Below are 10611 nucleotides of genomic sequence, written 5' to 3'. Positions count from 1 at the left end.
CTTTGATTTCTGTAGAGTGTGAATAGACACATGACTTACACTATTCTGCTGAACCCTAATTACATATTGATGTATTTTTGTGTAAAATATTTTTTTCTTTCGATTTTTCAATTTTTTGTTTCGTAGATTTTGGGTCTTCGGAACGGACCTTTAAATAATATTTTTGGTCTGTTTTGGGATACAGATATAAGGGAAGTTAAAATTATACATGTCGCCGCTGAAAAGGCAATTTACTTTAAGCGACATCGCAGTTTTAATAACGACAGAACTTATTACATTAAACGACACGGGATACGGAAAATATTTTCAATAAATAGGCGTATACACATTAAAATATGATTTACCCCGTCGATAGACGATGTTTTGAATGGAGGTATAATTAATGAGATGTAACTATTTTTAATTTTTAAATGGCTCTCCTGTAAAGTTTGCAAAATGTCGCTTAAAGTAAATAGCCTTTCCAGCGTCGATATGCATTATGTTTCGTTTAAAGTTATACATATGCATTATATCACCAACACCATACTAAAGATTTTGAATCTCTCAGACGAATCTAATGCAACAACAATAGCGATTTCCGTAGTCACTAAATTTCACCCAAGTCTTTTTAGGTTATTTTTAGATCGTTATAACCGACAGTGAACTGCTGAGTTAAATTAAATAAAATAAAATACAATAAAAAAAAAATGTCTCTTAAACATTTGAATTTCCTTTTTGAAGAGAACTTAGATGACAATCATAATTTTTAAAGTATGTTTAGCTTTCGTTTGTTCTGGTTTTTTATTTGCTTTATAAAAATGTTAAAATTGTTTGTCCGTTTGTCGTCGCAATAAAGTATGCTGTCTTAGAAAATATGTTTTTAATGTATTCTTTAATTATGTATTATGCTTTGATTATTAAATCAGTTTAGATAAATACTTTTTATTGAAAGAATGTATGAAAAAAATTGTCTATTTCCTATCGTACAAATCATATCGTTATCGATTTAAATGAATGTATTGATTAGCTTCATGGAAATGTCATATTTATACAACTATTTTCTTTGAAGGCGAGTAATTGCACAATTCCAGCGCACGTATACATACGTATTCAATTATAAACATGTATACTTCGGATAATGTATTTATTTTAAAACTCACGAAGCCAATTTATATTTGCTTATCGGCGAAGAATTTAATAAGAACACGTTATTGATTCCAATATTTTTTTTATGGGTATATTTTGCATTTTATGTCACAGCGCAGTTTATGTGTATATATATATATATATATAAATTTACAAGTATGAATAACTTCAATTTACAAAATGTTTATGTTAAATTATAAGGTACCTAATGTTAATATTTTGTAGAAATATTGTAACCATCCTGGTACCATTTTTAACTAGTAAATAACTGTGCTAGAAAATGGTAATCAAGTTATTGTAATATAGTAAGTTTTAACCACGGACCTCTGATCCTTGAGTTCGCGACACTACCACAAGACCGCGGCCCAGTTTTAATATTCGATTTGTGAATTTAGATACTCTAGGTATTTTTAATATTCCACGTACATTAATTTAACTATTTAACATATTCTTTTAATCCATTATCTGCGTCCGTAATATACACAAATAGTTCCAATAATTTATAATATACCATGTATTTTAATGCTAATGACAACAAAACATTTTATTTGTATTTCACTTAAGCTTAGTATTAAAATTAATCGTTTTTTTTTCAGGCGCCTGGCGATAGTCGGATCCCCACAGGAGTCCGCGCCCCCCTTCCCGGAGCCGTGCGGAGGACCCTAAGTGGCTTCCCTGCTCCGTCACGACTCCTGCCTTCCCGTCTCCGTCTGCCTGGGCTCAAATCCAAATCTCAGGACTCTAACAAGACCAAGATGCTGACTAGTCAAAAAAACGTGGACAACAAAACACAAGATACAAATCTTACATTCGAACTGGATTCTAGAATAACAGAAGACAATAAAGATTCAACCTTTTCTTTGTGTAATAAAATTTCCGAAGCCGAAAAAACTTTCGAAATAATCAGAGATTCCAAAGACATAACTTTTGATTTGGAAAAAGATAACTCGAAAATATTTTCTGGTGACAAAGAAAATAAAAAAGAAAAAGAAGAGAAAATGAAAGAATCTCATTTAGATGAAAATTTGGCTCTTTCCAAAATGTCTTTGCATCTCGGGGAGCGAGTGAGTGCAGTTTTGTCGGATAGTCGTACTGCCGGCGTCAGTACTGTTACTGGGATACTCAAATATGTAGGTCACGTACAGACCGATGGTGATCTTTGGTGTGGGTTGGAGACGGATGTACCATCAGCGGATTATCACAATGGCTCAGTAAATAGCGTCAAGTATTTCAGTTGCAAGAGTAATCACGGAATCTTAGTACCTATCAAACAAATCAAGCTCCAACCTCTTTCAAATTATTCGTCTGAATTGAATATAGGTCTGAAAAGTAAACAGCATAATTCTCCCTTTAGTTCAACATTCACTTCAAATGACCAACTGAGGCTAAACGTTATCGACATAACCCACCAGTTGGTTGACGATATTCCTAAAGATAATCTTAATGATTCTGGTCCTTACAGTTTGCTTGTTGGACTCGATCATCCTCGAGTATTACCAAATCAGGATGAAATTCGTACGAATATTATTCACGAGAAGTTCAAGAATCGTAATTTATTACCTTCATTTTCAACTCCGAATTCGACCAATACCTTAAACAGCACCCCAAAATATCTAAATCCTTTAATAAATAGTATTCATGATGAGAGTCAAAGATTATCCGATATTAATGTGCGCTTGATCGATGCTGAAAGTATGATTGATTTACGATCTATCAATTTCGAAGGTTCAGAAAATGATTCGATACAAGATTCTCAACTTTCTGACTCTACAATGCCTCTGATTGGTAAAGAAAGTATGTTAGAATATCATTCAATTGATTTCGATTCATTGCCAATGGAAACAGTGAATACAAAAGAGGAAAAGGCAACAAAACACCGCGGATCATTAGTTTTAAGTAAACCAACTCTCAGTGATATAAGCACCTCCGAATTCGCATCCCCTCAATTGGATTCAAATTGTTTAGGGGCATCTACTCCGTATACTGGAACGAATAATACAAGTCAGAAAAAGAAGAAAAATAATAAAACAAATGATTCCAATGTGTTTTCTGGTCAGAGTAAACAAAAACATTTTATTCTTGGTCCTCCAACTCGCAAGCAAAACTTATTAGACTCTCGTCATGTTATGGAAAAACAGATCGATGAAGACCATTCTAAAAATATAAATGTGTTTAAAGTTGCTGATTCTTACATTAAGCTTCCAGCAATGATAACTCAAGATCTTCCAAGTCCAACTGTTTCTGAAAAATCTTTACCGCAAATAAGTAAACAGAATTCTTTTGACGAAAGCTTGGGTATTTTAACTCCTGACCTTATGGATTCTATTTCATTTCTAGACAATGTTCGATCACCATCAACAGATGATCTTAATGAACTCTTAGATAGTACAAAAACTACAGAAAAAACAGTTTCTAGCAATTCTCAAACACCATCAACTGAAAATGTAAAATCTCTGACACCCGATGCTTTGAAATGTATCCTATCATCTCAAATCAATAATGAAAACGATGCGAAACTGATCGAACCCTGTGAAAAATTGGAAAATACAGAATGTGCTTCATCCGAAAATATACTTGAAAAAACTATTATAAATTCTCCCAGTAAAAATGTTAATCCTATATTAATAGATTTTATCGACGATGACACTAATTATCAAAATGAAAATGAGGACTATGATGTTTTTGTGCAACGACCATTTAAACAAAGTACGGCTGAATCTCTAGACAAAATGGAAATGTGTTCTACAACAATTACACAGAGTATCGAAGATGAGCTTCTTCCGTCCGTTCACAGCAGTATTTTGGATCCTCTAAGCTCTGTAGTCGATACTACGGTTAATTTGGATCTTCCTTTAGATAGTAGACGATATGACGGAATACACCAACCTACTGTTGTTCGAATGGATCAAACTCCTTCTCCCGAGGAGCTGCCCCTTGACCCGATCGATATGAGAACCGATCTGTCTATGATATCCTCTAATCAGTTTTGTAGTTCCACAATTCAGGAACAATCTCAAGCTGATTCTGAAAATAAAACTGATACAACTAAATCAGTTACATCGAAAGTGTCCAATAGTTTTATCACGAGTATAACTAGTATCACCAGTTTAGATGGATATCAAGGAGATGGAGAAATGTCTCGTCCCGTGAGTCGTGGCGCAGATCATTCTCCAACTATTGGACACCGAGGTGTTCACAACCTACAGAACCATTGGCAGAACATTCCAATAAACAGAAGGCCTGATCCCATGACAGATTCAGATTTTTTTACCGAAAGTGATGCTGATGCGCATGACGATCAAGTTCACAGAGGAGATAGGAGAGCTCAAGTTATAGACGGCGCTCTGTATGGTGGCGGTAAAGGTTCCAATCCACCAATAATGGTAAACCAAAATGGAAATTCTAATAACGAAGACTCTTGCATGGAATCTAGTGGTGTTTTCACCGATATGGAAACTCATAGATGTTCGCCACTCTTATTAAATGTAATTGACGACTTATCACCTGAAGGATCCACACCATCCACTCGCTCTGAGTTAAGCCAAAAAAATAACTCTGGTTTGTTCTATGACGGATTCAATGGGTCATTTAATGAAACCGTAGTTGCTGTTAGTTTGCATTCTCCGAACCAAAATGGAGATACAAATGGAAATAAGGATGCGTCGCCAAACCACCTTAAACAAAATAATCCGAAACTAGAGCGAAATGTTAAAAAACACCAAGAATCTTCGACATCAAGTGCGCCCACCGACAAGATGAACAAAGAAGAAAAAAATATGGCTTTGAAAAAACATAAAATGCCAAGGCGAGATGTTGCCAGTAAAGTAAAAACCATGTTAACGAAACCGAACGAAGACGATAACCATGACAAGCGACCGAGTCCCAAAACAGCGAAGAAAGGACGATGGGATGCTGTTATGAACAAAATATCGGCTGGGAAGTCAGACGCCAAACCCAAGTCGTATCTTAAGGATGTAAAGTCTAAGGTCACATCACGAACAGATATTACTAGGAAGAGTTTGGAAGAAGCTTCTAACGCTTCGGGAACAACAAGTCCAAAAGCGCGGACACTAACATCCAAATTAAAAAGGTAACTAACCATAAAAGTTTTTTCTAATGCCTTTAATTATGCCTAAGATTTTGGGTTCATTTCTGTGCAAAATTGGCATTATAAGATTACTTTCATGTAACAAATTATTAATAAACGTATCAGTTGAAGTATCAGATTCAATAAAAAATATGTGCAATCGATTTCACAACTAAACAAAGGTATGATATTGAAGAATTTTTAACTTATGTTTCTAAATTAAGTTCTGCATACACTCTTACAAATGAAATTTTATCAATTTATATTATTTATGGTTTTGCGCACAATAGAAAACAATCGAAAAGCGTTTTCTTGTGTTAAGGTATCTGTTTTCCCACAGCCATAATGACTTGTAAAACTAAAGATTGCATTACAATAACTTTAAAATAAAATTACAATTAAGTAGAGTCTCACGTTTTTCTTATTCCTAGCAGTTTTTAAGTTGTTAGAAAATAAAATATTATGCGGTTGTACATGTAGCAGTAAAAATACTTTAGTAAATAAAGTGAGATAAGTTTCAAAATATGATTCTCTATAATTTTGATTTAATTGATATTTTTAAATAACTAAATAATTTAAATGAATGCTTTTTAAATTTAATTCATTCGAGCCGCTTTTAGTTGATCCCTGTACGGATAGTGTACGAATCCAAAGTAATTTTTTATACATCCAAATTTCATCTCACAAGAATACTTATTTTGTGTCTTGTTTATTTATTTCATTATTTCATGTCCGCTCCTGTAAAAAACTTCATTGAGTTACTGAGTGGCAACCTGAGGTTAGGAAATGATCGCCTGATAATCACAGCTTCTTTTTCATTATATTTTATCTCTTTCTCTCAAATGAATGTTTTATATATTTTTCTCTAAGTACTCGATATTTTTTCATTTTCGAAGATCCTGATGGACAAAATAATTCATTCCAATTTTCTAATATAACGAAATATGTGATATATATTTTTTTCTCGAAGATTACAAGAAAATCGTTTCATTTCGTTACCACGAATTTTTTTGTAATCTTCAAGTTAAAAAAAATATGTATCAAATATTTAGGTATTTTCATGGTATTTGACGCCATATAAATTAATTAAGTGCAATTTGCAACGCCACGCCGCGCCGGTTACATCACAGGAACGGGCTGGTTAACAGTCATGTAATTGTCTTGCAAATTCAGCAGTCAAGGACCTAATGTCCTGAAAGTAGGCGCAACATTACATTTGAACGTAGTTATGCTGAAAGCAGCTAGTCCACAATAAAAAAAGAGTTATTGATGTTATCGAGTGCAGTAATGTCAATTCTATGTTCTGTTAAAAACACCCAGACCACTTTCATACAATAAACTGTATTAACACCTTCTGAAAAAGGTGTCGATCACAAAAACGCCATTTCTCAATTTGTAGAAAACACCAACAGCCCTAGAAAAATCTTATGGTAATTTAAAAAATCATTAAAACTGGTCAAATACATAATTGGATTCTTATTTTCAATTAAAAAAAAAACAATGTATTCATTGTTTATCATTTGTTAAAGTCAAAAACATTCCAACAGTTGCGCTGATTTGATTATTCACTCTTTTCACAAAAGTGCAATTATCTCAGTTTCACTTTTCTATGGCTGGCTGCTTTCTGTATAACTACGTTCATTTGTTCAAAGATGCAGGAATTATTTTTGTGCCAAATTGTTTAATATGCTTTCCTGCAAAATTAAATTCATTGAAAAAAAAAAACCTAAAATAAATCAAAATCTAGCTGATTAGCAAAGATGAAATAAAAAAATAAAAAGTTACACGTAAAATATGTCAATTAAATTTTCAACACTGTACTTGTACAGTCCTCCTTAGAACATGTTTGTCTAGTGCGGAGGACTCATTTTCGTATAGTATAATTGTAATAATAAATAAATAAAATACAGTAACAATTTTATATTTATCAAAAATATTTGTCGTTTTCTATAGTCGCAGGGTCCGCAGCAGATTGCCAGAGGCGACCCCCGCTGCAGGGGGCTCAGCCCGCAGTAGCCCCCACAGCTCTCAGAGTGACGTCAGCTTAGCGGGTGCTCCGCCCCCAAAGCACCCGCCTCCCAAGCATCCCCCGAACCGTGAGTTAACATCTTAATTTCATTTGAGTTTTAGTCATGTTCATTATTTTATCTTTGCACCACAACAGACCAAAGTTCAGTGGTGAATTGCAGCTGAGAACGCGATCAAGGATAAAGAAAAACAGTTTTGACTTATTGCGATTTTTTCATTTGCTGAAATCTACTGTCATATATATACATATACATAATACTGCCGTCATAAAAAAAGACGCATCTAACATTTTTTTCGAAAATGAGTTGAATACATATTTGAAATAAGGAAAAAAATATGCATCTACTTAAAATACGTCTATCTTTCTAAAATAACCACTATAAAAATAATAAATGAGACTAAACTGCAAAAAGTCTTAAAGATTGCTAAATATAAAAGGCGGTTCTGACTTATATAATTATTAAAGACTGATTAAAATACTTTTTTTTTTCTATTCCGTTTTTGAAAACATCTGAAATTAATGTACCTACTCGTTTTCAATTAAATTTTAGCCATGGACGCATATATTTTTAATCATATTTACAACATTTTTAAAGGCATAAAATTCCAAAATAAAATAATTAATAATTAAGTTTTCTGTTTTTAATTTATTATTATCAAATTTTGGCAAAACTCATGCACACAACTGGATCAATTCGAGAAAAACAAAACTTAGCTAATTATACAATGTTTACTTAATTCCTGCATTATTTTTTTTACTGATTAATAAGAAGAAATATAATTATTTACTGAAAAATATCGAAATTACTTTTAATAAATATGATAATATTTGTTTTTTAAACGTTATCAGTAATCTTCAGCCTTACGGGGAATTGCATACAATAAATGTTTTCTTGCGCTCGGTAAAAATTGGAGCATTGAATTGAACGGCAAAATATAATATACAATAAATGTTTTCTTGCGCTCGGTAAAAATTGGAGCATTGAATTGAACGGCAAAATATCGTGAAAATTTACAAAAAAAATCATAAAAAAATATTTGATAAATATGAACTACAGATAGTGTTTTTCTGGGTTATTATGCCGTGTTTGTGGGCTTTGTATTGCCGACGTTTCGGAGCACATTGCAGTGTCCATCTTCAGGCCTGAAGATGGACACTGCAATGTGCTCCGAAACGTCGGCAATACAAAGCCCACAAACACGGCATAATAACCCAGAAAAACACTATCTGTATTCTGAAGGCCGTGAAAACCTACGAACCTTAAATATGAACTACTTTAAATGACGTCACCGGTACATATGAATCAACCAATGGTAAGAAAGTTATGGAAGACTTCCGGATTGCTTGCCGTCAATGGACCAATGGACAGAACTGATGAGAATAAGCGGAAGAGAAACTTTGACGTCTCACGCGGAGTTATTTCAGAAATACAAAACTTTACAAAATCATCGCGCTGATAAGGCAATATAAACACATTATTAAAATATCTAGCAAAGCTGTAAAATTATTAGGATTTGTACTTAGAACTGGAAAAGATTTTAATAATATAAACAAATTAAAATATCTTTACACATCTCTAGTTAGAAGCCAACTAGATTATAATTCTCCAATATGGTCACCTGATCAAATCACTTTCTCTTCTTCTATTGAGAGAATTCAGAATAAGTTTCTTAGATGTATTAATTTTAAGATGGGTTTTTCTTGTAATCAATAAAATTACAACAAAATTTTAGACTCTCTTAAATTAACTAAATTGCAAGAACGAAGAACATCGACCGATCTTACGACTTAATATAAAATAATAAAACCAATGTTTGATACCCCTGATCTACTGAAATTGATTCATTCTATGTACTACCTAGGTTAAGCAGAACATCTACAATATTTTATTGTTAAAATTCTCAAAGGGTAGCTCAATATAACTCACCTATTTTTAGATTACAGAATACCGGGAATGAATATGCATCATATTTTGATATATTTAGTTTATCTCTGCCTAACTTAAAAAATAAAGCGACCAACATACTTTTATCAAAATGAGCCAATCAACTTCAGGAGATTGGGTTGAAAAAGTTATAATTTGATTGATTGATGTATTTTGTTATTGTATAATTTCTTTAAAATATATAGGTATTTCAAGTAATTTATAATGTGTATAGTAATATTTCATACTCGATTTTTTTATATTTTTATTTTTAAGCTCTCTTTATACCACATATATGTAAATGGTAGAAATGCCGTATATAAATAAATAAATATAAAAATGGACAAAAACCGCCAAACCACCTCGTTGCAGAACTGTTATGCGTATTGCATAAATCAAGGCGCTTCGGGTATTTCGGCAATCGATTTACATATTAAGAAATCTCAATGTTTTTGATTCGTTTCTTTGGTATAACGGTATCTTTAAGTGTACAATAATTTAAATTAAGGCTTGTAATCTATTGTTCCTTGTGTCCTCAACCATCTGCGGTTTATTAAATCATTAGGCACAACACTTACATACAATAAACGTGACAAAGGCGCGGTTTGTTTATCCGTTAGTTTTAAATCTTCACCTGAATGCGAATCACGAAGATGCACGATCGTGTGGAGATAGTATTCTTGTTATTATTGGAAACTAACAGATTTTGTTGCTTTAACTCTACAAATTCCAGGTAACTCCACTGAAGAACAATAAATAGACAATAGAGAAGATTTAGCGATTATTGTATTGTGCTCAATATTTTTTTAAAGTGAAGAACAAATAACGATACACATGCAGACATTCGTGAGAAAAATAAATATATGTAAATTTATATTTATTTATTTTATTTTATTTTGGATTTTTACAGCTATTACATAAACAAAATAATTAGAAAAATCTTAACAATACTAGAGCCAATTAAAAAAATCCACTGTAAATATAATGACACATAATATATAAGAAAATAAGTTTAGTAATTGTATTTGTGTGACTTTTGTATTCATGTGTATCTGAATGTGTGTATGCGTGAATGAATGAGGGAGAGGAGACATGTGCGTGTGGGAATGAATGAGGGAGAGGGTACGTGTGTGTGGGTGCGTAAGTATGAAAAAAATAATTCTTTAAAACATGTAAATTGTATTAAAAATGGTACAATAAAGAGCTTAGTAAAAAGTTAGAAACCTTTTTGTTAAAATTCAAATGACGAAATGATATACATTGTATTTTATTTTTTTTAAAGTATGTTAAATTTCAAAACCGTATTCTGAAAAAAAAAAGCATTTTATTTCAAAATTTAACTGATACATCCATATTAACACATAAACACATTTTTGCACCACAACAGGCTAGGAGGCCCAATTACAGTGGCGAATATTAGCACAAAACACCCAGGCTTAAGAAAAA

At 32.4% G+C, this 10611-nt stretch overlaps 1 protein-coding gene across 1 annotated transcript; it reads left to right on the top strand.

Moving 5' to 3' along the window:
• Positions 1–1721: 1721 nt before the first annotated feature.
• On the top strand, positions 1722–8275 carry LOC148284158 (uncharacterized; the record flags this gene model as incomplete). The annotated part of the gene is made up of 2 exons (XM_088242573.1): positions 1722–5215; positions 7166–8275. Coding segments are annotated over 2 exons (3654 nt in total), but the record flags the coding sequence as incomplete, so codon positions are not given.
• Positions 8276–10611: the final 2336 nt, after the last annotated feature.

The sequence above is a fragment of the Micrasema longulum genome, unplaced genomic scaffold, assembly GCF_059751315.1.
Source record: "Micrasema longulum isolate JH-2025_06_02 unplaced genomic scaffold, ASM5975131v1 h1tg000145l, whole genome shotgun sequence".
Taxonomy (NCBI): Eukaryota; Metazoa; Arthropoda; class Insecta; order Trichoptera; family Brachycentridae; genus Micrasema; species Micrasema longulum.
The sequence above is the reverse complement of the archived record's forward strand: the minus strand, read 5'-3'. Positions and strand labels throughout refer to the sequence as shown.